Source organism: Planococcus citri, chromosome 1 (assembly GCF_950023065.1).
Source record: "Planococcus citri chromosome 1, ihPlaCitr1.1, whole genome shotgun sequence".
Taxonomy (NCBI): domain Eukaryota; kingdom Metazoa; phylum Arthropoda; class Insecta; order Hemiptera; family Pseudococcidae; genus Planococcus; species Planococcus citri.
The window spans coordinates 90,415,635-90,439,709 of record NC_088677.1 but is presented as its reverse complement, the minus strand read 5'-3'; the positions used below and the strand labels follow the sequence as shown (position 1 = coordinate 90,439,709).

Genomic DNA, 24,075 nt, shown 5'->3' with positions numbered 1-24,075 from the left:
TGACTGGACTAAAAATAGAATAATATATTTTTATTTTTTTAAAAACGCCTTAACGCCTGGTAGGTGCAAAGTCCAACCATTTTCTTTCGAAAATTGAAAACTAAAAACTAGAAACATCGCTACCTGTATTCTACACAATAGCAACTGCATCATCGAGTAGAATAATAATTAAATGACTGATACTTGATAGCGAGATAAAGGAGATTGTGAGGTGAGATAGAATCATCCATACGGACGTTTTATTTAAAATACGATAGGTATAAAATGGTGATGAACCAATCTTATATACCTTACCTAGACCTACCATATAAGTACTACGTTGTTCTTGTATCGCTTTACGTAGGTATTCTACCAATAACTCACAAACATTTGACATTTGCATTCGAGTGGTTTCTAAGGAAACCTAAAATTAAACAAAAATGATTAGCGTTGGCCGTTGGAAATGTTTTTTACCACATTTATTACTCGCTTATGTACACAGGCGAATCATGGGAGAACGATTTAGAATCTGTACTGCGCACAGGTTACTTCTAATATACTCGTACCTAGGTACCTAGGTACCTAGGTGTAGTTCGCGTATCTACCAATGTATTCAACCTCGTGGATTGTATCAGTTCCAAAAAACTGAAATATCTATGGTTGTACACCGCTATACGAGTAGTACCTAATGCCCGTTAAGCAATAATTCAGAACCTATAAATTATTTGTTCGGCTCTCGCGTACGATAATAAAACGATCAAAATAAACTATGAGTGTGACGTGTGCGATCAACATTTTATATTTTTTCATGAAAAATGAATACCGTACCTGATTGGCTCGAGACACCCATCACGAGCAAGTACGTAGATATTTTTGTATTCCTATATTTCGCAGATCTTAAGGTGCTTTTCTACTGCAATTTGCGGTGTATGTACTTGGTTCGTTTTTCACATACCTACGTATCCTGGTACAGAAATCATGAAATATTGGACACGCACAAACGATAAATAGCCCGTAAGCTATGTTTTTTATATCTATACCTATTGAAGTGCACGCGTATTTCTTTCAGCCCGATTGAAAACGAATCCGTCTGGACAAAATTTACGCAAAGTACGTCGAAAAAATCTACCTCGAATCACCAAATAGTACATCAAATACGGCCAAACTTGCCAATTTTGCTTGATTTGAACGACGAAAAGGTATACGACGACGACTCGCAGTCGCATCCGATCAATTTACTGTCGGCTAACGAGGACGATGACAACGACGACGTCGTGACAAGTAAACGCGATCCGTCGGCCAAATTCGGACGACGAGCATCCAGCCAGTTCAGACCGTTTATGCAAAACGAAGACGCGTCCGCGGAAATTTTAGCCAATAATTTGCCGGCATACGGTTCGCTCGAGCTCGATGAGCTTTCCAACGCGGCTAAGCGAAATTCCGCCAAGTACGGTAGACGTTCGCAGACGCATTTCACGTCCAGATCTTCGAGTATAGTATCCGGCGTGGTTGCGGCCGATGAAAGTCGTCAGCAGGCGAATTCGGACTCGTCGACTGGCACCATGATTGTCGACTCGAAGGACGTCGCGACGACGACACCGACGCCGGAACAGGACGCAGATTTGCTGAGTGTTTTAGAGAAATGTTCGATCAAATCCGAAGAACCTGTATCCAGAAAAGGTTCCGCCAAGTACGGAAGAAGAGCGACGTCTCGAAATAATTCTCTAATTTACGTGGATAACGACAAACCGCTGATAAACGTTTCCCAACTGGCATCCGAAACGAATTTGCAATCGAGTTTTGCCGCAAATCGCCACACTCATCATCAAACCTTCGATGGTAAAAACAATACAAAAGATACGAAATATTCGCAGTTTAATTACTCGAACAAAACGTTGGAAGAATCGTGGACTTCGTTGAAAATATTCAATAAGAAGCATAAAGGACGCATCGGCAAAAGTTTGTTTTTCACATGCTTCGAATCTAAGTATACATATAGTTACCCAACGCGTATTGAAAAACTAATTACCATTTCAGATAGTGAAAATACGACTAAACAGAAAGACGCAGTCAGTCAAGTAACACCGGCGTCCGCTGCTTCAGCCGATTCTGTACCGGACGAATGCATTATTCCCGAGTTACCTAGCGGTCTTCATCTTACATTTGACATTACCGCAACATGGGGTGATAAACATTACGTTGGTTTGAACGGAATAGAATTATTCAATTCGCAAGGCAAACAAATCAAAGTAAAAGAGGTAGGTATAGCTATAAGATATACGCACATTTCTGTTTCCTGCTTAAATAGATACCTACTATAAAAAGCGAAATTAATTTTCTTATTTAAGATAACCGCGGACCCCGCCGATATTAATGTATTACCGGAATACCACAAGGATCCGAGAATTGTCACGAATTTGTTGAATAACGTGAACAGAACGCACGACGATATGCATCTGTGGTTGACACCGTTTACTCCTGGCGCACATCATTATATTTATATTAAATTTTACACCGTTGAAACCATCGCCATGATAAGAATTTGGGTAAGTTTGAACAATCACACTACATCGATAAGTATCAAGTATGGTACCAATCTCGACTTCGTACTAGATGGGCACTTCCTCGACTGTATTGAGCTCTATATAATATGGCTTACACAACGTAAATACGTATCATATTGGGCTGGTAGGAAACTAAAGGGTACCCCCGGATAAGATAGGCAAAATGCCCTTAACCTCAGATTTCGATGAAACTCACAGGGTATGTTTAGTACCATCAAAAAATAATTTTGGGCCCATAGCCCGCTCCCCTCCCCACCCCCCTTAGGCAGGGGGGCCAAAAAACGCGTTTTTCAGGGGGAAAATTCTGCATCAGCGAGTAATTTAGATAAATTTATTCTGTAAACGAATATAGTTAGAGGATACATGGGGGTACCTCCCTGAATTTTTTCAGAATTTTTCATCGCATGGGGGGAGAAGGAGGGACAAAAGAAAACTTTAAATCGACATTACTCTGGAAGGAAAAAACATACCAAAACGATTTTTTCGTAAAATATGTATTTTTAGGTCTACTTTCTATAGAAATCATCACCCGGCCATTTGGAGTGGTGGGTCAAGCTCAAAAGTTCAAAAAACTCTCAAAAAACTACGTTTTTTACGTTTTTCTCCAAAAATATGGACAAATGGCCGAAATCGAAGAGAACCAAGTTGTTCAGCGTGAAATTTTACCTCAGAATCTGTAATTGAAAATTCATTTATACCGCGCGATCGTACGGTAAAACTATACGCGCAGAAGTATTTTTGCTTATATGTATGTATCAAGATAGCTGAAAGGGTTATTCCTGAGTAAAATAGGTGAAATCCCCCTGTCCTCAGATATCTGAAACTTTGATGAAACATCGTTGGGTACCTTTCAAAAAAATGTTGGAGCCAAAAAAAATTCTCCCACCCCACTTCCTTTGCTCACAATAGCGAAAAAACGTTTCTTTGGGGGGGGGGGGGAGGGATCATGCTTCAACGAGTTTTGAAAAAAAAAAAAAAAATGTTTTAAATTCACTCAAAATATAATATAGAGGAGACATATGATGAAAGTACATACATATTTGAGATTCTGCGTCGATCTATGCTATTGCCGTCAAAATCCAAGTGCACTTTTAGAGTTCTAGTGAGCGATTGAAAATTTGCAAATCCTTTTTTTTGGGGGGGGGGGTATTAATAGTTGGTTTTGAAAATATTTTCTTCGCAAATGTTTCGCTATAATGAAGAAAAAACATTGAAAGATATATTTCTGAAACTGAGGAAATATTTTGGGACGCAGTGACGCCAATATTTTAGGTTTTAAAAATCGAGAAAAATTGCAAAAAATTCCTAAATTGTGGGTAATTTTTCGAAATTAGCAATAACAAATTAAAAACAATAGCATAGAATGGACGCAGAATCTCAAATAATTTCATTTGGGACTGGGTCGTCATTTTTCTCAAAACAAATTGGGTACAGGGGCTTCAGTGAAAAAACACGTTTTTTTTTAAAATTACCCCCAACTTTGAGGGCCCATGTTTTCCTTTTAGGGGCACTTCTAGAGCTAGAATTTTTCTGTGCAACTTTCAACTCAAAATGACGGTTTTTGCTGTAATTGATAAAAATTCACAGTATTTTCCCCATTATTTCGCGATCCACCCATCTACTAGGTATTAGGTATACTTATTGTGTTTTCAATGTACTTGGTAGGTAACTCACATAAAAATTTAATGGTCGACACCAAAAAGAAACCTTTCTGATAGTTTTGAGTTAGATACTATGTACTTGAAAAATACTTGTAATTCAAGAAAATCTTGATTAAGAACTTGCATGGCGTTAATTGCGCTATAATGAAGCATTTTTCACAAAAAATCTAATTTTTGGGCAACCCCTTTCCACAATGTGACCGTTAGGAGGATCCAACTGCAAATAAAACTTCATATTCGTGTTCAGCGAGTTCGATTCATATGATAACGATACCCATATTGTCAATCTACTTTCGCCAAAAAATTTGTGAGAGGTGGTGCCTATGGCCCCAAAATTGGAGTTTCAAGAAGTTAGTTGGTTTTCTATTGTTTTTGGAGGCCAGAATGAAAAATTACAGATCGTTTTTTTTTGGTGGTGCCGTGACCCAAAAAACACAATTTTGAGTGTTTTTTGAGTTTTTGAAGATGGCTCACCTGGAGGGAAAATTTGAAAAAAAAATGGCAATTATAGTACTCATGCTGATATATTTTTGAAAAAAATTCATGTGCTTGAATTAGGTTTGAAGATACGGCAGTTTCAAATTTTCTTTTGTTAATATCTTTCCCCTGGAGAGCCAACAATTTTTGAAAAAATTCACGTTGCTAGAATCATTATCTTCTTCAAGTACATATTTTGAGTGAATACAGATTTTTTTTCAAAACTTATTGAAGCATGATTCCTCCCCCAAAAAAATGTTTTTTCGGTATTGTGAGCAAGGGAGGTGGGGTGGGGGAATTTTTTTTGGGTCCAACATTTTTTTTAAAGGCACTCAACGATGTTTCATCAAAGTTTCAGAAATCTGAGGACAGGGGCATTTCACTTATTTTACTCAGGAATACCCTTTCAGCTATCTTGATACATACAAATAAGCAAAAATACTTCTTTCAATTACACATTCTGAGGTAAAATTTCACGCTGAACAACTTAGTTCTCTTCAATTTCCGCCATTTGCCCATATTTTTGGAGAAAAACGTAAAAAACGTGGTTTTTTGAGAGTTTTTTGAGCTTTTGAGCTTGACCCACCACTCCAAACGGCCGGGTGATGATTTCTATAGAAAGTAGACCTAAAAATACATATTTGACGAAAAAATCGTTTTGGTATGTTTTTTCGTTCCAGAGTAATGTCGATTTACAGTTTTCTTTTGTCCCTCCTTCTCCCCCCATGCGATGAAAAATTCTGAAAAAATTCAGGGAGGTACCCCCATGTATCCTCTAACTATATTCGTTTACAGAATAAATTTATCTAAATTACTCGCTGATGCAGAATTTTTCCCCTGAAAAACGCGTTTTTTGGCCCCCCCTGCCTAAGGGGGGTGGGGTGGGGAGCGGGTTATGGGCCCAAAATTATTTTTCGGGGGTACTAAACATACCCTGTGAGTTTCATCGAAATCTGAGGTTAAGGGCATTTTGCCTATCTTATCCGGGGGTACCCTTTACTTATAGGTACCTATTTCATTCATTCATTCTGCTTTCTTGTTTCGACTTTTAGAATTACAACAAGTCGAGAATTCACTCGTACAGAGGTGTTAAAAATATTCGTATAATGTTAGACAATACGTGTATTTTTTGCAGTGAAATAGCCAGAGCCAGCGGAGAAATACTAGGATCGCTGAATTCGTTTGGTGACGTAAGTTTTAGTTTTTTTTTACTGAAAAACAAAGTTGTATACCATCTATGTACTTCCTTAAATTTTGAATTATAATTTGCGCAGACTATTTTGTACACACTGGATGAAGAAATACTTGAAAAAATGAGCGAAAACGACGACTCTTTCGAAGCGATAATAACAACATCGATCGTGGAAGGTATCAACGCACAAAAATACTCCGGTAGACCGCTAACATCGGTTTTAAATGTAAGTTGAGCATCTGAAAGAAAAAGTCACCAGGGTGGAAACGAAGTAAAATATAGACAAATTAATCGTCGCTACAAACCCGCCGTTGAAATTTTTCAGATGCAAGACTTCAGACCTTTGACTCACGCTCAAAAAATAGACAACAAAGGACTCGAAAAACAAGCCATTTTGGAAACAGAACACAACACAGCAAACAGCACCAGTTCGGCGCTATGTGAAAATTCGCTATCGATTAACATATTAAACGTTTGGGATAAAAATAGTCCGTTTATCGGCTTAACCGGTCTGGAAGTAATCGGGCAAACTGGCGTAATGGTAGATATAGCTGAAATCGAGTGTAATATACAAAATGACAATATCAAAAGGTAAGTACGTAGCTATAGTAGGTATCCGTAGCTCAAATGCGCAGATCTACCTATATGTGTAAAAAATGAAATATGAACTAACAACTCGGTCCGATTGAAAATAAACTTCAGATTACTGAATACGAGTAAGAATAATCTCACCGTCGATGAGAAAGAAATGTGGCTGATTGAATTCGACGAGTTACCCGTTATAATAACTTTAAAATTTTCAACTCCGGTACATTTGTCGGCGTTAACGATTTGGAATTACAACGCGTCGCCGGAATCATCGTACTACGGGGTTAGTGTGATAGTGAAGCTCGCACTCTCGCACTTGGTATAATGATTTTGGTTCGCCTAATTTCTAAAATCTGTACGCCAACTTTTACGCAGGTGAAGCTGATATCTTTGTCTGTCGACGGTAAAGAGCTGAGCGATCGGCAATTCATCGAAGTGAGAAGAGCGCCGGGATACTGTCATTACGATTTTGGACAACGAATACCTCTTTTGAAACCTTTAGAGTTCAAAAGTGCGTCCATAAACGATAATTTATACTCGGCGCTTTCGTTACTATCGCCCAGAAGTAAGTGTACGCCAAACCTTATCTCCTGCTAGAGCCCTTCGTACTAATAAATTGCCGAAAAATTGAACGAAAGTGTTTCACGTATACGCAGGAGTGGAAGTATCATCTTACGAACACCCGACCGCGCCTCGGGGATTCGTATACCAACTAGCGGTGTTATCCACGTGGGGTGACCAGTACTATGTCGGTTTGAATGGTATTCAAATGTACGACATACAAGGGCGCCTAATTATGTTGAACAGTAACATTAAGTACCCCTACTCGTACCATACCTACACTTTCGCAAAAAGGTAAAACGAAATCGCCCGGTAAAATAATGAAATTTCCGAAATGATTATATGTACGTACAGACGTGAGCGCGCATCCGCCGGACATAAACATCTTGAATGAAATAAACAACGACGTTCGTACGGCGGATAAACTCGTAGACGGCGTTTACGATACCATGGACGGCTCTCATATGTGGCTAGCGCCAATTCTGCCTTCTGAAGTACGTAAGATGAATCGAATCCGGCATTCGCCGCAACCTTTTGTTTACTGTTTGTGTAATTACGAGTACTTGCAGCTGAATAGAATATACTTGATTTTTGACGAACCGATTTCCATCGCTATGATTAGACTGTGGAATTACAGTAAAACGCCGAGCAGAGGAGTAAAAGAATTTGGTGTAAGTTATTTCGAATACATTTTTAAAATTTAAAACATTTCTTACTTCTATCCGCTATACTCGTACGTGTATTTCCCTCGCAAAAGCGTAAAATTATAAATACGCGTGTAACTAGCTTCATTTTTTGATTTCGAGAGCACCACGGGGTGAAAAGGCTCTCCTGTTTGACTATTCGGCACAACCTTAAAAAAGAGAAATCTCAATATCTACCTAGTACCTACCTATTTTTTTTTTTCATCGTATTTGTACTTTTTAATTTTTCTACTTATTTAACCAGCGATTAACAATAACGATGATAATCATCGATATTTCAGATACTGGTCGATGATTTATTAGTATATAACGGAATAATGGATAAATCGAATCCTTCGGATCAAAAAACTTCGTCGAAAACCATCATATTCAACGTAGAAACGAGCGCCGTTTTCAATTCAAACGACGGAATTACTAGGTAGGTATTATGAAAGTATATTACTCGAGTAGAGTGTTCCTTTTTTTTTTTCATACGCCGCAGCTTACCGTTATACGTATTTTGATGCAGAATCAGCGACTTCAAAAATTACGAACAAGATGTCATCAACGAACGAATAAGTTCTCACCAGGGAAAGCTAACAGCTGACCAATCGCAACGACCGTTTACATCCCTGAGCAACACCAACAACAGTAACCATTACTTGCACAAAATACTTTTACAATAGAAACGATCGGTACTCGATCTCCGGTTATTAAACCGATAATTCGACTACGATCGCGCTGAAATTTACAAATCATCGATTCGATTAATTCAATCAAAATGCTCAATTTTTTTAAATACCAACCCCAGCAAAATACTGATAGCTGTGATTTTTTTGTAAGTTAATTAATACGTAGTAATATATTACTTGATAACGATAACGGTGATGAACAATAAATAGAGAATTGAAAGTCTTATCTCGATATCGATTTTTAATCTAGCGTATATTTTTTTTCATCTACCTACTCTTCAATGTACCGACCAAAATCGCTGTTATTGGGGAGAAAAATTTCAACATCGGCGGCCATATTGTGTTTTTTATACAGATTTTCTCGACTAACAGAACGGGCGCGTATCATTCGAAAACGTACTTACACTTCGAATGCGTTTTCATTGAAAAACAAATCTATTATGATTGAAATAGCGCATGTATTTATGCATTTCTTAATTGACGAAAATATTAAAAAATTACAAAAGTTCATTGGAACCCTTTTAATTAGAGCACTATAACGAGGGTACGATAGTCACTGATCAACCATTCTCTTCAACTACAAAAGCTCGAGTAGGTATGAGATATTGTTCCATAAATCGGACGGTCGAGTGTCATATACGCAAACATATCGCCCGGTATAGTGCTCCACTTTTACAGCGATAAATAAAAACGACCAACATTACCTAATACCTTCGGTTTCTACCATTTCTATACGTTCTATTTGTACGTTGAAAATACGGATCAATAACTTCGAAACTTGACGAATTCGAGTTCGTCACAAAAGAACTTCGATAATTGTTCCGCCAACGCGGATTTTCTTCCATCGGATAGCGATAGTCCTCGTAAAAATTAGCATTTTGCCGATATGGCTGACCATAGGAAAACGGTAGATCTTGCATTCTATTACGGTAATCTCTGGCTGGACGGTAAGGGTGATGATAACTGTTGCTTTCGGACGAATACGGGGGACGATATGATTTTTGTGGGCCCGGAAGGTCGTTAACTGCACTTTCTAAAAAACGCGAATAAAAATGAAAACGGCGATTATTCTCGTAATATACGTAGATCATCGATAACGTTTTACATACCGCTATCGGAATGGTAAGCGGAACTTGTTTCATCGCATTCGGATGATTGAAATTGTAGCGGATTGCTGTCGTATTCTTTAAGAGCATTCAAATAATTTTCTCGCTCGATGTCGTGTCCTCGGGCTGAATTGAATTCTGTGGGGAGGAAAAAACAGTTTAAAAAAACTAGTACTCGAATGAGCTTCACAGAACAGATTGATTAATTTTCAAAAATATCATACCCGAAATTGCTTTTTCCGAATTGTACCCCAATTTGTTTATCATGTAGCTGAAAATCATAAATATCGTTTGAAAGAGTTGAACGAATAGTTCGAGTAGCATATCGAATACATCATCTTCTACGAATATTTAAGACTAAACCGACCTACAAATGAAAAAACCTGTCCTATTGATACCGTGAGTACAATGAACACCGATTAAACGAACTTGGCCTATAAAATAATCACAAATTACAAAATCAGTTCGCCTCATTTCCGAGGAGTGCGTTTAACGTAATCATTTAGAATCGTTAGAATACCTTTATCGTCGCTATCGTTAGTTTTCTTCACAAAATCGTCTACTATTCGGAAAAATCTACAAAATAGATCGCAGAAAACCGTGATTAACACTCATTTTTCAATACGCATAACGTACTCTTAATACAAATCATTACTTTTTAATAAGTCTTCGAGGTGGAATTTGATGGCCGGGACAAAAGATTTTTCTATACTCGATACCACTGTTAAGGAAGTCCTGCGAAGAAAAAAATCAAATCAAACACTCATTCGAACGCGACTATATCGACGCGATGAATTCTATCGTACATTTCCCGAGTAATACTTCTGAGTATTGGTTAGATCGATAACAAGAGACAGATTTGGAACCGATTCGATCAAATCCGACGGACTGAACTTCTGCTCGGGTGAAACATTACTGAAGAATGTCTGAAATTTAAACAAAAACAGTCACCTGCCGGAGGTTATCAGTTCATAATACAGAAGATTAACGAGTTGATTCGCTTACATCTTTTAAAGGTACTTTGAAAGCGAGAAAAGGAGTCACGTCAATCTGTTTTCCGACCGATGTATACTCCAACCAGCTGTAAGAATCAATTCAAACAAATCGTAACGATAATTAGTACTTGTTATGATGTCTCAAACAGGACTAAGCGTCAAATAAAGTGAAAAATATGTTTCCTGTCTTACCGATCTGGAATAGGTGATTTATAACGAGACATCGTCTTGCTTGATGGAATTGAAAACAAATTCAGTTGTAACGAAGAACTTGAAATTAAACAAGATGATCTGGGTAAAAGGAAAAAAGTTGTTGTCTGGCTGGCTCTTCTGCCTCGTCAGTAAATTTTTTAACTTTTAAATTTAAAGAAATGAAGATAAACTTGGAGAAATTTTGAATTTTTGTTCAATGTTCATGAAAACTGAAGATAATTTTTTTTTTGAGAGCTGTTTTGTTTACTGATAAAAACTAGGTTTTTCATCTGTCACGTTTGCAGTTGATAAAGTTTTGTTACGTTGGCGTTACGATCCGTGTTGCCGGTACCGGTATTTCAGCGAATTTGGTCCGGTCTGCTCACGGTTCTTCACTGCTGCCAACATTTTTTTATCACAACATTTAAAATTATAGCAAATTTTTTCGTTTATTATTATGTCAAACCATGAAACCACCCAACACAACACAACGAAGAATTTTGTGGAAAGCTGGAAACTTGAAACTCAAGAAGTGTTTTTGATGCGGACGTAAAGTCGAATTTCATTAGATTAATTAGTAATCATGAAAAATCGCGTTAATTAGTCGAATATCTTACAAGATTTCAAGTTTTTCTTCGATTGGTTGTTAAATCTTGAAATTTGCAGTAGTTTGAAAGTGTAATCTCGATTCGTTTTCCCTTCTGTTCGGAGCGGTGGATTGATTTTCGATTCCTCGTATAGAATGTGTTATTTTCTAAATTAATTCGCGAATGGAAGTATAATAATCAGAAACTTGGTACGGAGAAGTAGATTCTTTATCGTAAGTTCATTTCTTATCAGCATTTACGGATAATTGGTGATTATTTCGCAGAAATTTCAAGAACGTAGCTGCTGTCTCCGAAACGAAGTATTGAGCTGTCAGTCTTATCATCTGTACCATGGAAGCTACTGCAAAACACGATTTCAATGCAACCGCAGACGATGAACTGTGCTTCAGAAGAGGAAATGTGTTGAAAGTGAGTGACGAAATTCGTCCCTTCAGGGCTTATTGTTCCTGGGGTACGCCTGTAGTCCGTATACTTAGGTTGAAAATTTTTCATCCCTTAATCGTTTCACGTACAGGTTTTAAATATGGAAGACGATGCCAACTGGTATCGAGCCGAATTAGATGGAAAAGAAGGACTGATACCCAGCAATTATATCGAGATGAAAAATCACAAGTAAATTACACTCGTACTTCATTCTCAGCTTTGATTACTTCGTAATTGTTTGGTGTTTCTCACGGGATATTGTTGTTATTGTTGTTGTTGTTGTTGTGTACACGAATAGTTGGTATTTCGGACGAATTACTCGACAAGATGCTGAAAAACTCCTATCGAATAAACCTGAAGGAAGCTTTTTGATTAGAATAAGTGAAAGTTCCCCCGGAGATTTTTCGTTATCAGTGAAGTGAGTGAATCATCGTTTGTGCCATCGGGTAAGAATCTTAAAAGACTCTTTCCTGATGATTTATCAATTGGACTTTATAGATGTTCCGATGGAGTACAACATTTCAAAGTACTGCGCGATGCGCAGGGCAAGTTCTTCTTATGGGTCGTAAAATTCAATAGCCTGAATGAATTGGTCGAATATCATAGGACGGCTTCAGTATCTCGGTCACAGGATGTGCGATTACGTGATTTACATTTAAATGAGGTAAATTTCATTAGGCCGTCGCCAGTATTAGTTCGTTTCATTTTGGCGTATTATTTAACCATTTTCGTACATTTATTTATTTAATAAGTAAGTATTCGAGTCGAATAAAAAGGAAAATAGTGCGAAAAAAGCGCAGAACTAGATAATCTGTTACTGCGGTTATCCGGTTGATTTGAATTGTAGACGAATCGATGCCATATGAAAATTGATTGCAAAAACTAGCGTTTTCATTTCAATTTCAACGTCGTGTCTTTCTTCCTTCGTAATGCGAAAAATTGTTTTTTTGTTTTTAGTTTTTCTCACAAATTTAATTTATTATTTCGGTTACAGAATTTAGTTCAAGCGCTTTACGACTTCACCCCTCAAGAGGCAGGAGAATTAGCTTTTTCCAGAGGAGATGTAATCACAGTGACTGACAAAACGGATGTGCATTGGTGGAAAGGTGAAATAGGTAGTCGTGAAGGTTTATTTCCTGCTACTTACGTTCAACCTTACCACCAATCGTTTTAGAAACATTTTTCAAATTGAGGTATGACTTGACTACTAAAGCGCTATTTACTGTGAACGGTCATTTGAAACTTTCCTTTTTCATTTTATTGTGATTTCTGATTTAACACCGTACTTACTTACTTACTTACTGTTGTGATTCACATATCAGTTCCACTCTCGTCGAATATGTACATATTATTATGTATATTATGTAATATATACCTATCGTATGTACTGTACTTATTTGGTATGTTGTTCTAAAACACGCAGGTACTTTTGTCTCGCTAATCAACTGCAAAAAATGTTTGCCGTATTACAATATATCGTTTTTAAATTATCGAAAGTTGTTCATATATGCTTCAAGATGTCGGAAAACATTTGGCAGTCGCGCTATTTAGTTTTGGAGCATTTTCATCTTTTTTAATTATAACGTTACGCAAATAGTCTTCCATAAATGTTAAACTTGTTTGTAGTTGTGTTATTAATACGACAAATTCTTACCGTTTACTAATAATTAGAGAGTAATTTTATGTACGTGTATTAATTATTGTGTTTCTGTGTTACGCTGTAATATTTTGTAAAAAATGCGGTAGAATCCCAATTATCATGTATTTTTTTTTTTTTAATCGGAGGGAAGCGCGTCGATTTATCAAGTTTTCGTCCGATGGTGTGTTGTATTGTACGCTTACCTACATCTTTTAATATTTTCTCTGGTAAGGCTGATGAAACGGCCTTAAAATCAAAAATTTATTTATTTAACCTTATCGAGATTCTTCTATACTTAGAAACATGTATTTAAAAGTATGTAATAGGTAATTGTTAGTAATAAAATAAGGAGAATAATGTATTCGTCGTATAGAATGCGCGAATTATGCCATAGAACACTCGACGAACAAATCCTCATCTCCGGCTGATGGATAATATTAGTCTGGATTTACATTTGATGATAATCTTGACCTTTTTTGACAGTCCGCGTAATTTACTAACTTCCGCAAAACCGGTAGCTAATTTTTTGAAAATGTTGGCCTTTTTTTGCCAAACCAACTTTGGTGTTTATTTGTTCAAAGAACAAAAGCGTTGGAAATTTGATTTATGAAGTGCTGAATGCAAACGAAACGAAACGAAACTAAAGCTATCGTTAAATTTTCAACTTCCGCGAGAGTAATAAAACAGGCAAATGTAAACGTAGTATGATTCCTACGAAACGTGGAAAGAATGAACTTCAGTTTTGCTCGTTTATAGATTAAATTTTGTCGGCCTAATGATGGAAATTTTCCCTCCGTTCGCTTTTATAATCTACATTGTGTTTGTAGCTTGGACACTATTTCGCTTGCTTACACGCCTTTTTTTCGTTATTATAACCAGCACTTCGTATCCTGTACTTATATAGTTTTTGTTTCATTTTCATGGGGGCCAAATACTTTTTTTTTACCGTTAAAATTGATTTTTTAGTGGGAAAATGATTTCGATATCGTTTAAATTCTTTACCATCAGGGTAAAAGTTTTCATGTGTCTAATGAATAACGTGATTTCTATAATGGTGTTTCAAGACTGTTGAACAGAATTTCATTGTACTAAAAATTTATACGCTTCTGTGAATAAATTTCCGTAGCTTATTAAAACTTGTGATTAAGTCACTTCAATATATGTATTTATACGATTACTTTGTAATTTTGTACTTCACTTAACATCGTTTACATTTTTTTTTCTAAATGTAATTAGCAACTTGCCATAATCCCATGCTTTTAATGAGGCTGTTATTCGTTATAAGGTGCCTTTTGATAAATTGTTTTTTTTATTGTACGTCTTTTGATTAGTTATTTGGCTTTTTTATTTTCTAATTCATATGTTATCATTCTACAACTTATATACATTATAAGTATGTACTTTGTATCGTTTGTTCGATTTGTAATAAAAGAAGTATTTCTATGTTGCCATTACTTACTCGTGTATTTTTCTAAATCAGAAACAAGAATCTGTCATTCACTCAAATCGCTATCGTAGTGAAGAAATGATAAATGATGCCATTAGTATAGTAAAACGCCCGATTATACGAAAATCATTTATTCGAAAATAAATCGTACACGCAAAATAGTATTACCAATTTCCAGTAGCGCTGGTTCCCCAATTTCCGCCGCTTCCAGCATTCCACGTTTCGCTCTGAAATAACAATACGTAAAGCGTAGAAAAGAAGAAGAAAATAATGTCGCTAAAATATCGCGATAAAAATGAATATATTGTATTTCAAAAAAGCCTAACCTTAGCTGGAGCAGCACTCCAATCGTCTATCGCAGCCGAAGCAGCAGCAGCAGGTGGAAATGCGGGAGGTTGACCTTGAAGTGATTCCTCGGCCCATGATGATTGAATACCAGCTTGGTTTGAAGCGTCTTCGGTCCATTGCTCGTTTGTCGGCGCAACTCCGTATTCGAGAGGTTCTTGTTTGGGAGTTTGAACCGCAGCAGCAGCTTCTTTAGCAGCTTGTTCGTCTTTTTCAGCCTGAGGACAACAAACGAATAGTGTTACTACTCGTACACAAGTTGTATGTACGATGAATGGCGCACATTGCGGTGCGATAAACAGAATTTGAAATACACCTCTTCCGGATCTCTATAGAAAAATAGATCTACTACGACATCCCATTTGCCTTCCCTCGAAATGGAACCGCGTAAACGTAATACTTCACGAGCCAGCAACCACCACATTAATCCGATAGAATGAGCATTCTAAACAGAGCGACAAAAGACCAAAATAACATCGGTAATAAGTAAATTCAACCGGATAAGTTGAGAACTGCGAACTTATTACGAACCTTAGTATTACACGGGATGGCGATATCTACGTATCTTAACGGCGAATCTGTGTTGCAAAAAGCGATAACTGGTATATTCACGTAGGAAGCTTCTGTTATTGGTTGCTTGTCTTCGGCAGGATCGGTAACAACGAGTAGACGCGGCTCACGAAACGCAGCCTAAACGTGGATTACCACGGAAGTGCATACAAAAATCAACGTTCTCGAACTAGGTAGGTAATAGGTATAGTACTCGTACTTCATTACGATTGTTTCACTCACTTGTATCTGATTAGTAAACGCGCCGGGTGTAAAACGACCAGCAATCGGAGTTGCTCCAGTATGAGCGGCGAACTTCAATACAGCTCTTTGGCCAAAAGGTCGAGACGAGATGACGAACACTTCGGCAGCATGTTCTACCGCAGCAATCGCGCGCGCAGCTAACAGCAATTTTTCCCAAGTTTTTCGCAGATTCAATATATTGATACCTGCGACAGAAAAATATTTCAATTCACACCGTCCTCGGTCCTAGCATTGTTCTAAATTTAAACTGATGCGAGCGTAACTGACCATCCGCACGTCGTTTGTAGATGTACTGTTCCATTTGGAAATTTGTGTTTTCAGCGCCAAGGTGCGTGCTAGCGCTCAACATTTTCGTGATATCACCTTCGGTTAAATTCAAAATTTCCAGTCCTCCTGACATTTTCACGTTTCAATACGAGCAACGAAAAACCTGTAACCATAACCAATAATAATTCAACCTATTCCTTCTCTATCGCATGAGGAAGAACGAGATCCATGATAATCGTCTTGATCATAATCAGAAATCAGAATACCGGCTCGCATGTATTCAATTGAATTGGCGAATAAAAGAGTAAAAATACTTACGTAAAAGTAAAAAGAACTATTCCAAGGTATGACACTACTCGCACCTGTCCATTCAATTATTCCTTACCATTACACGATCGAAAGGATCGATCGATTCGAATTTGGAATTTCCTTTTTGATTTTGAAATTTGAATTGAATAATTTCCAGTTTATTATTATTTTAATCACTATTCACTTTATCAGTGTTTCGAATTTCAATTTTGTTTGGGCCGGAAGATGACCGGAACTCCCGGAAGCCGGAAAACACACCCTCACCGCTCACGTCTCGTCCCTCGGCTCTCACGTTCTGTGATAAGTGATCTATTATTTGATAAAGGTGGCCGCTGATTCAAATTCAAACTTGGATGATCGGAGTAGAATTGATCAATTGATCATTAGATCATTAATCAGAATTGATTTCATTGATCATTCCTCAATTCCTCTCAATATTCTGTAAATTTATTATAAATACTCAGTCTTGGTGTTCAGTGATTATCTACGAACAAAATGTATCGTGTATTTTATAATTTTCCACGTTCAATTTTAAAATTCTAATACTCGACGTTTATAGTTGGTAAGTTTTTAGCACGATTTGTCTCATTGATATCTTTAAAAAGATGATACAGGGTTTTCTCTTCAACGTCTGAAAAGAACCGTGTTATGAAACGAGCGCTCGTTTCTGTACCTCCATCAGTGATATACTTACATGTAAATTTTCAGTTTTAGACTTAATTTTTCTTTGCTCGCAGGTTTCGTTAGCCCGAGTGTTCAAACACCGAACACCGCAATGTCGCCAGTACCTGTTAACGGAAACCAGACGCCGCCTGGCAGTAATATGGTTCAAGATGGTACAAAAGCAGGAACCATATCTCTCTCATTACTCATCGATTTCATTATACAACGAACCTATCACGAGTTGACCGTTCTAGCTGAATTGTATGTATTTTAAATCTCATTTGATGTATGATGTACTCGATCACGTTCGTTCGTTAGAAATAATTTACTGGGATTATTCATTTTCGCCAGATTACCCAGAAAAACAGATACGGAAAGAAAAGTCGAGATATTCAATTACGCCAACAGAACCAGACAACTTTTTATAAGACTCATGGCGTTGATTAAATGGTTAAACAGCGCGTCGAAAGTAGAGAAATCAAATGTAAGCTACATATTTTCGCTATTTAAATTCGCGCTATTATTTGTCGAACATTTCAAATAATCGATCGCCGATCGTACCGTTTGATTGATTTCAGCGAATAATGGGATTCTTGGACAAACAAGCCTTGTTGTTCGTCGACACAGCCGATTTGCTTGCCAGAATAGCACGAGATACGGTGGTTAAAGCTCGTCTTCCTTATTTGCATATTCCTGCTGCGGTAGAAGTTCTCGCCACTGGTGCTTATACCAGGATTCCGTGTTGCGTTAAAGTAATCGCGAAACACATTTTACCAGCAGTCGATGAAGAAATGTAATCTAACGAATGTTTTGTCTTTTTAGAATCGTATTCTACCTAGTGAACCGATTACACCTTCTGAAAGAAGGTCGGTATTGCTAAAATTGAATCAAGTAATACAGCATCGTTTAGTATCGAGCAATTTACTTCCACAAATGAAAAATTTAAAAGTAAGTACATAGTGAAAATCGATGATTTCGTGTGTTCGTACTTTGGCTTGCAAAATTGACGATACTAAAAAATAGAGCCTATGCTTTGTTAATTTTCAGATCGAAAACGGACGAGTAACATTCCACGTTGCTAACGAGTTTGAAGTTTCGTTAACCGTAATGGGTGACGATCCTGTAATGCCGTGGCGATTATTGAGTATCGATATTTTGGTCGAAGACCGAGAAACCGGAGGTTTGTTCTTTTCAACTTGCTAAACGGATGCGTCGCGAGTACCATGTTTTAAAATTCTACTTTTGTAACGTGTTGTAGAGGGAAAGCCCTTGAGTCATAGTGTACAAAAGCAGTACATGCAACAAGTTTTGCAAGCGAGAATCGCCGAGGCGACGGATCCATTGAAGGAAGTTTATAGCTTTTTACATTTCTTCTGTCAGTCGTTGCAGTTGGAGGTACATACTTACCGGTTTTGCTATCATAATTTTTACACTTTGTGTTCGGAGAAATACGAATGAAAATTTATACGCGTTTGATTTAGGTATTTTTCTCGCAAACGATAAAATTATGTAGAGATCGACTCGACGGGCACGTCGCAGTGAATAAGTATTTTCAAGGAAAGAGTCTGTCCGTTTCGTATTGGAAGTAAAGTCTTTTTTAATTAATTACCTACAACACTGTAGTCGTCGATTCGTGTATTTTATTTATTTATTTATTTATTTATTTATTTTTGTGTTAGGGAGTTGACCGCGAAAGATTCGAAATCTGAACTGGGATATACGTTGACACTACTGGTTGATACGAACAGACCCGATAGGCCATTGAATGTTGTTCATGTTCCATCGTTGGAATGCGCAGTCAGTATCTACCGCAATTTCATTCGTTTATCGGTGTATTTTTAATGCGTTATTTGATGCGTGAAAATTTATCACTTGGCAGGAAATCGATTCGATGGAAGAAACTCTGAATACGGATCACTTATCGATGGAAAAATTATTAGTTCATACGATTTACATTCGTTCTAAAAATCGTTTGATAGAACTGAAAAAAGAAATAAAGTCGACTGTCAAAGGCATCCGATGTAAGATGGTGAAATTGAATGTTTTTGTACGACGTACCTCTACATATATATTGTATTTATCAAACGATACTTGTCTGCAGATGATCTACAAGGAACACCGGCTATACTGTCGGTAGCAGTCTTGTGGCCATGTTTGCCAGCGGAACAGCTTTTAGTGACAGTTGATACGCATACCGGTATGATACAGTGTCACATACCGCAGTATGGTAATCGCTATCCTCCGGTGGTGTCCGAATTGCAAAACGCCTTCAATACGGATAGGTCTAATATTCCGGCTTTGATATCCGATATAAGGTTAACGTCCGTCGCATATTTACGAAAAGTGCATTTTCTTATAGCGACTCCGGAAAACGTTACAATAGCTGAATTTATTTCCATTACAGGTATTGGTTAGCGAAGCAACGTTGTTTGAAAACTTTGCAACATTTGCCTGTGACTGTTGGCGAACATTTGCCCCTATTATACGAATCGACGCATCCGATTAACGAGATCAGTAAACGAAGAATGTATGTTACTTTTCATCGGCATTCGAATTTTATTCTGGTAATATTTCGACTTTACGGGCGTTAATTTTTTGCATTTGTTGCGATCGATTTCATTCCGTTGGTTTTCTTCTTAGATTGTCGAAATTAAAGAAAAGTTGAAAAATCCTTGCGAAATGGAATACGGGTTTTACTTGATCCACGTTAAACGATCTACCGTCAAAGAAAATGTCTCGAACGATCCGTGCGAAGAAAACGAAGCTCCCAAATTATATTTGAAAGCTTTCGCAAAAATCCAGCTCGATACTTTTGTTGTCACACACGGTTTCTCTACATCGGTCATCGGTCAGCCATAAATTTCCATTCTTGATTCGTACATACGTACGAAGATTTGCTCGTCGTTTTCCAACTAATTTTTTCCACCTGGTTGGTTACAGATGCTATTCCTAACAAATACGCTAGTTCGAAACGCAAAAACCTTATCGCGATTGAAACAGCGAGCAAAAAAACCAAGCATCCGGCTTATTTCATACCAGAACTAGCTCATGCGGTCGCGCTCTGCGACCAACGTATACCATTTACAACGTTGACTCAAGAAGTAAGCGTAATTATCAGCCTCGACGTTGAATTTTAATTTTTGCAATTTATTTTTTACCATTTTTCGTTCTTACGTTATAATATTTTAGTTGACGAAACGAGAAATATCGCATCAAGGCATTCAAGTAGAAGCCAACGCTACCGCGTTGTCTGTGAAACTGATTCAGTTACCGCCGCCGCCTGGTATAGATGTTACGAACCCCGGTTGGATAACTTTAACGAAAAGACTGCTATCCGTGTCTATTCGATCTATTTCCAAAGAAAATGGTCATTTTTGGGCGATAGAATTTGTAATGTACGGTACGCCGGTGAGTACGGCGAGTATTCATTCCAGAGAACAAGGTACGCGGTAGATACATATGAAAAAATTATCCGGTTTTCGGCGCGCTAACTGAAATTATTTTTTTATTTAGGTACGCGGCGTCCTGTTTATTTTCAACATGAAATGAATAGTTCGGAATCGGCGAGCAAAATAGTCGATTCTTTGATGGCAGATTGGTCTCAAATCGTTCATTTGTATTGCTTGATAGAAGATATGGCCGAATATTCGAGACTCGGTAAGTTTGTTATCAATCGATGAACTAGATGGGGATTGAAATAAAAAAAGCAAAAAACAAAAATAATAATCTCGATATCGTTTAGGAAAATTCAATTCATCATCCGTCGCAACGGTGACGTCGTATAATTATAGCTCGTTAGTGATTTGTTACGGAGACGCCCGAAGGCAAGCTACTGCTACCTTTCGATGGAACGCGAATATCAATTCGTTCGAAATTTCATTCGGTATGTTTCATCTCAATTTTGCGTCGTATTGCGGAGTACATATTGTGGAATGAGCAATGAGAAAATGTCCTTTTGCAGGTTTCACGGGTATAGGTTCGAACGCGCATTCTCTCGTTAAAGAACAACTGGAAGATCACCTCAATAGAAATAGGAATTTAGCCCAGTTAATTCAAATTCTTTGCGAAACGTATCCGCCTTTAGTGTCCTTGAATAGATTACCATCGACGCCTCATTTATACGTTACTAATTCGGTAAGCTCGTTGAAGTTTATTACTCGTATTCCATTGTTGGCGGATTTATTCTAATGTTGAAAATGTTGATCGTACGTGAATCTCGTTCAGGAACCGCTCGCGCCTGTGATAACTTTTATCGTAATAGCTCAGTCCTCTACCGTACTAAGGGTCGTTTATCGAGCAAGTTGTTGCTTGGAATTGACGTTGTTGAGCGACGGTTTGATTAGCGTTCGTGATGCAACGTATTGCCCGTTTGATAGAACTAACGTGGTTTCAGAATTCGTACCTGCCGCTGGTTTGAAGGTAACATCGAATGTAACACAACGAACGATTTTATGTACTCGCAACGCACGTAGACAATTTTCATCTCAATTTAATAAACGTTTCGTGCGTCGAGAACATGTTTCCAGTAGATGGCTAATGTTTATTTTTCTTTTCGCGCTTAGGCTTTTTTGTCGAAATACGAAGATGAAAAATCGATTCTTCGATGGCGTTTGCATTCTGAAGATGATAATTCGCCGTCTCCTATTTGCGTTGACCCGGTCGATAGTCTCGCCAGCTTTTTGAGTCATCACAGAGGAGGTCCAAAATCACCCATTCAGCGATCAAGTAGTCCATGTACGCCCGCTAGTCCGCATACCAGTGTAGCATCACCGCCGTCGTTACAGTCAAACATTAATCTTTCACCCGGATCTAGTTTAACGCGTGTTCCTAGTCCCGCTGGACTGGTGCCTACCGCTTCACCAGGTGCCTGCTCTAGCAACATACCAGTTGGACATACGTCTACCGATTCGTTTTTAGCACAAGGTATGTTGATGAAATGCGCGGTTGAACCGTTTCAACTTTTACGAGAAATTTTAGCTTTCTAGATATCTCAAAACGGATTAGTGTTCAATTCCTGATTTTTGTTTTTTTGTTTTTATTCTAGCGAGACAGTCGTCAAGAATATTACTGGAGACACCATGGGCCGACGCCGTTTCTACCATACTGTCTCACGAAGCTTTAGATTCTCTTTGTACTCCATCTGCTCATCCGCAAGACTTACCTGGTCCGGAGCTTTGTCCTTTGGAGAGATTTTTAGGTTGCGTGTCATTGAGAAGACATTTACAACGGACTGTACAGTCGGAAGAAATCGTTGTTAGTGTATTTTTTTCTAAACTTATTTTTTTGTACGAGTATAACTTTCAAACATTACCATCGAAGGACTGATCTCCGATCAATATTCGAGAATACTGTGGCTGCTCTGACTAATAATTTTTTCATCGTTGTACGTTTCTAGTCTGAGTCAATCCAAAATCCGGAACTAGATATCGTAAATTTCAAGGTGAACAGTCTGCAGTGTCTCGTTTGTACGAATCAGGATCATTTTCAGTCGTTAAGCATTAAAATCACAGCAACGTCCGAAAACAAAGAACCATGGACTGCAGAGGAGTTACAGGTGAACTCGAAAAAATATCGGATCATTATATCGCGAATTGCGAGTGAAGAAGACATCAACGTTCAAACAAAAATATGTTTTACTTGTTTCAGGTGATGGAAAAATTTTTCGATATGAGAGTTGCCGCGCCGCCATATAAATCACATTCCGTCGATATGTTTACAAAACTTTTGACTTGTCAACATCGCTTCTTACAAGATTTCATCCAATTAATAAAATTAGATTTGGTTAGTGATAGAAATTCCTCGAATTAATAGTCCAACTATTGAATGCCGCTGATGTGAAATTTTTTCCTGTTTACTTACTATATAATATGCGTATGCTTTTTCTATTTTAGATGCCAAATTTAGTTCAGCAACAAGGGATGAAGTGGATGCCACAGATATGCCTGCGTGTACCTCCTACGGCATTGTCGTTCGTTAATGCGGGTGCGGTCGCTTTTGTTATTCACGAATCGAAGATATTGTTTTTCGTAAGTTGCCGAAAGCTCGTAACATTTTGTAGTCGTGTTATCGATAACGCTGATATTTTATATGTGTCGTTTTTGAATTCAAGTTACACGTGGTTAAAGTCGGTTCGACCAGCGATGTTCCATTTTTAATGTTGCCCGTCCTGTACGATACGCAAAATAATACTACACAACTGGCTGAAAAGAAAGATGATCTTGCGACGAGTAATCTGGCGTACGCGAGAGCGCATATCAAACGTTTCAGCGAGTATAACACGCAGCACAACGAATGTTCTCTCTTCCCTACGATTCGCGACTTCCTAATGAACTTTGCGCTACCTTCGGAGCCTTCTGCTTCGGTATTTACACCTCGATTACGAATGTATAATTACTTAATTAGGTATACGAGTGAAAATTACGTTGACCGCTTTTGCCATTTTTCAGACGATTCAATCTTCCGCAGGACTTTCGCCGGTGATGGCGAATGCGCCTGCCCAACAGATGAACCCGTCGTTACAATAATACTCGGTCGGTCCGTTCGGTACGTAAATACTAGAAATTCGTTTATTTCACGAGTATCCGATTACGACATCCGAATTGATGTGCTCGATTCGTAACAGTAATACACTCGTACGAGGCTGTGGCGAAATGATGTTGATCAGATCACGGAACCGTCCGCAGTAACGTTAACTCGCGATTTGCGCATTGTTACTGTGGAACGTTGATCGTAATTTTTCGTTGAAAAGAAAATCACGTTGCTCGTAATGATATATTTTTATTTGTATTTTAGAATTTATTACCTCCGCTGATGTAATCTAAATTGTTATTCGTAGCGTGTAAAGTTAGTAAACTGTATGTATGTTTAATTT

General features: G+C 37.9%; 6 protein-coding genes across 9 annotated transcripts in view; 3 read left to right on the top strand and 3 right to left on the bottom strand.

The window, feature by feature from the left end:
- LOC135840945 (uncharacterized) overlaps positions 1-8,351 on the bottom strand; it is a 31,494-nt gene extending 23,143 nt beyond the window's left edge. The window contains exon 1 of the mRNA XM_065357714.1: positions 8,213-8,351. The gene's annotated coding sequence lies outside the window, so the exon portion shown is untranslated. The remainder of the gene's footprint in view (positions 1-8,212) is intronic.
- On the top strand, positions 49-8,623 carry LOC135840990 (katanin-interacting protein-like). Its single transcript, XM_065357774.1, has 14 exons — positions 49-838; positions 1,049-1,938; positions 2,017-2,237; positions 2,328-2,525; positions 5,734-5,871; positions 5,956-6,099; positions 6,199-6,464; positions 6,576-6,744; positions 6,837-7,026; positions 7,118-7,277; positions 7,384-7,516; positions 7,592-7,693; positions 8,008-8,144; positions 8,235-8,623. Exons 1-14 carry the CDS (start codon positions 795-797, stop codon positions 8,389-8,391), a joined length of 2,949 nt encoding a protein of 982 aa, XP_065213846.1. The 5' UTR covers positions 49-794; the 3' UTR covers positions 8,392-8,623.
- Positions 8,624-8,835: 212 nt separating this feature from the next.
- On the bottom strand, positions 8,836-10,946 carry LOC135840961 (RNA/RNP complex-1-interacting phosphatase homolog). The gene is made up of 9 exons (XM_065357725.1): positions 10,691-10,946; positions 10,509-10,584; positions 10,310-10,429; positions 10,159-10,238; positions 10,024-10,079; positions 9,871-9,937; positions 9,728-9,774; positions 9,507-9,641; positions 8,836-9,430 (listed from the first exon to the last, which is right to left on the bottom strand). Exons 1-9 carry the CDS (start codon positions 10,720-10,722, stop codon positions 9,102-9,104), a joined length of 942 nt encoding a protein of 313 aa, XP_065213797.1. The 5' UTR covers positions 10,723-10,946; the 3' UTR covers positions 8,836-9,101.
- A 231-nt stretch (positions 10,947-11,177) lies between these two features.
- drk (growth factor receptor-bound protein 2 drk) lies at positions 11,178-14,814 on the top strand. The gene is made up of 7 exons (XM_065357764.1): positions 11,178-11,486; positions 11,562-11,706; positions 11,813-11,910; positions 12,020-12,139; positions 12,220-12,385; positions 12,716-12,914; positions 13,145-14,814. Exons 2-6 carry the CDS (start codon positions 11,629-11,631, stop codon positions 12,893-12,895), a joined length of 642 nt encoding a protein of 213 aa, XP_065213836.1. The 5' UTR covers positions 11,178-11,486; positions 11,562-11,628; the 3' UTR covers positions 12,896-12,914; positions 13,145-14,814.
- Positions 14,815-14,922: 108 nt separating this feature from the next.
- Positions 14,923-16,740, bottom strand: LOC135840967 (small ribosomal subunit protein uS2-like). Its single transcript, XM_065357737.1, has 7 exons — positions 16,551-16,740; positions 16,233-16,395; positions 15,945-16,150; positions 15,684-15,842; positions 15,469-15,597; positions 15,134-15,370; positions 14,923-15,034 (listed from the first exon to the last, which is right to left on the bottom strand). Exons 2-7 carry the CDS (start codon positions 16,363-16,365, stop codon positions 14,972-14,974), a joined length of 927 nt encoding a protein of 308 aa, XP_065213809.1. The 5' UTR covers positions 16,366-16,395; positions 16,551-16,740; the 3' UTR covers positions 14,923-14,971.
- A 102-nt stretch (positions 16,741-16,842) lies between these two features.
- The window catches only part of LOC135840913 (mediator of RNA polymerase II transcription subunit 14-like), a 42,377-nt gene continuing 35,144 nt past the window's right edge, over positions 16,843-24,075 (top strand). For 2 of the 4 annotated variants that reach the window (XR_010557809.1, XR_010557808.1), the window contains exons 1-26: positions 16,844-17,103; positions 17,279-17,465; positions 17,556-17,688; positions 17,783-17,956; positions 18,027-18,152; positions 18,252-18,384; positions 18,463-18,599; positions 18,686-18,789; positions 18,884-19,001; positions 19,084-19,225; positions 19,306-19,519; positions 19,609-19,768; positions 19,845-20,052; positions 20,145-20,305; positions 20,394-20,646; positions 20,718-20,861; positions 20,947-21,087; positions 21,166-21,338; positions 21,429-21,623; positions 21,767-22,127; positions 22,249-22,457; positions 22,600-22,758; positions 22,851-22,985; positions 23,096-23,230; positions 23,314-23,565; positions 23,651-23,747. Coding sequence is in view for 2 of the 4 variants with exons in the window: in XM_065357671.1 (XP_065213743.1) it covers positions 17,317-17,465; positions 17,556-17,688; positions 17,783-17,956; positions 18,027-18,152; positions 18,252-18,384; positions 18,463-18,599; positions 18,686-18,789; positions 18,884-19,001; positions 19,084-19,225; positions 19,306-19,519; positions 19,609-19,768; positions 19,845-20,052; positions 20,145-20,305; positions 20,394-20,646; positions 20,718-20,861; positions 20,947-21,087; positions 21,166-21,338; positions 21,429-21,623; positions 21,767-22,127; positions 22,249-22,457; positions 22,600-22,758; positions 22,851-22,985; positions 23,096-23,230; positions 23,314-23,565; positions 23,651-23,728 (4,194 nt within the window). In the remaining 2 variants the exon portion in view is untranslated. Of the gene's footprint in view, positions 17,104-17,278; positions 17,466-17,555; positions 17,689-17,782; positions 17,957-18,026; positions 18,153-18,251; positions 18,385-18,462; positions 18,600-18,685; positions 18,790-18,883; positions 19,002-19,083; positions 19,226-19,305; positions 19,520-19,608; positions 19,769-19,844; positions 20,053-20,144; positions 20,306-20,393; positions 20,647-20,717; positions 20,862-20,946; positions 21,088-21,165; positions 21,339-21,428; positions 21,624-21,766; positions 22,128-22,248; positions 22,458-22,599; positions 22,759-22,850; positions 22,986-23,095; positions 23,231-23,313; positions 23,566-23,650; positions 24,073-24,075 lie in introns of those variants that run through there. The other 2 variants (XM_065357687.1, XM_065357671.1) reach the window with 2 other exon arrangements.

What these genes read in the sequence shown, in the direction of transcription:
- LOC135840990 (XM_065357774.1), top strand. Translation starts at nt 795, where the DNA reads ATGAATACCGTACCTGATTGGCTCGAGACACCCATCACGAGCAA. An exon ending in CGCCAATTCTGCCTTCTGAA is followed by an intron (nt 7,517 to 7,591) that starts GTACGTAAGATG and finishes GAGTACTTGCAG; the next exon opens with CTGAATAGAATATACTTGAT. An exon ending in GAGGAGTAAAAGAATTTGGT is followed by an intron (nt 7,694 to 8,007) that starts GTAAGTTATTTC and finishes TCGATATTTCAG; the next exon opens with ATACTGGTCGATGATTTATT.
- LOC135840961 (XM_065357725.1), bottom strand. Translation starts at nt 10,722, where the DNA reads ATGTCTCGTTATAAATCACCTATTCCAGATCG. An exon ending in AAATCACCTATTCCAGATCG is followed by an intron (nt 10,585 to 10,690) that starts GTAAGACAGGAA and finishes TGATTCTTACAG; the next exon opens with CTGGTTGGAGTATACATCGG. An exon ending in AGAAGTATTACTCGGGAAAT is followed by an intron (nt 10,239 to 10,309) that starts GTACGATAGAAT and finishes TTTTCTTCGCAG; the next exon opens with GACTTCCTTAACAGTGGTAT.
- drk (XM_065357764.1), top strand. Translation starts at nt 11,629, where the DNA reads ATGGAAGCTACTGCAAAACACGATTTCAATGCAACCGCAGACGATGAA. An exon ending in ATCGAGATGAAAAATCACAA is followed by an intron (nt 11,911 to 12,019) that starts GTAAATTACACT and finishes GTACACGAATAG; the next exon opens with TTGGTATTTCGGACGAATTA. An exon ending in GATTTTTCGTTATCAGTGAA is followed by an intron (nt 12,140 to 12,219) that starts GTGAGTGAATCA and finishes TGGACTTTATAG; the next exon opens with ATGTTCCGATGGAGTACAAC.
- LOC135840967 (XM_065357737.1), bottom strand. Translation starts at nt 16,365, where the DNA reads ATGTCAGGAGGACTGGAAATTTTGAATTTAACCGAAGGTGATATCACG. An exon ending in CTACAAACGACGTGCGGATG is followed by an intron (nt 16,151 to 16,232) that starts GTCAGTTACGCT and finishes TTTCTGTCGCAG; the next exon opens with GTATCAATATATTGAATCTG. An exon ending in CCATCCCGTGTAATACTAAG is followed by an intron (nt 15,598 to 15,683) that starts GTTCGTAATAAG and finishes CGCTCTGTTTAG; the next exon opens with AATGCTCATTCTATCGGATT.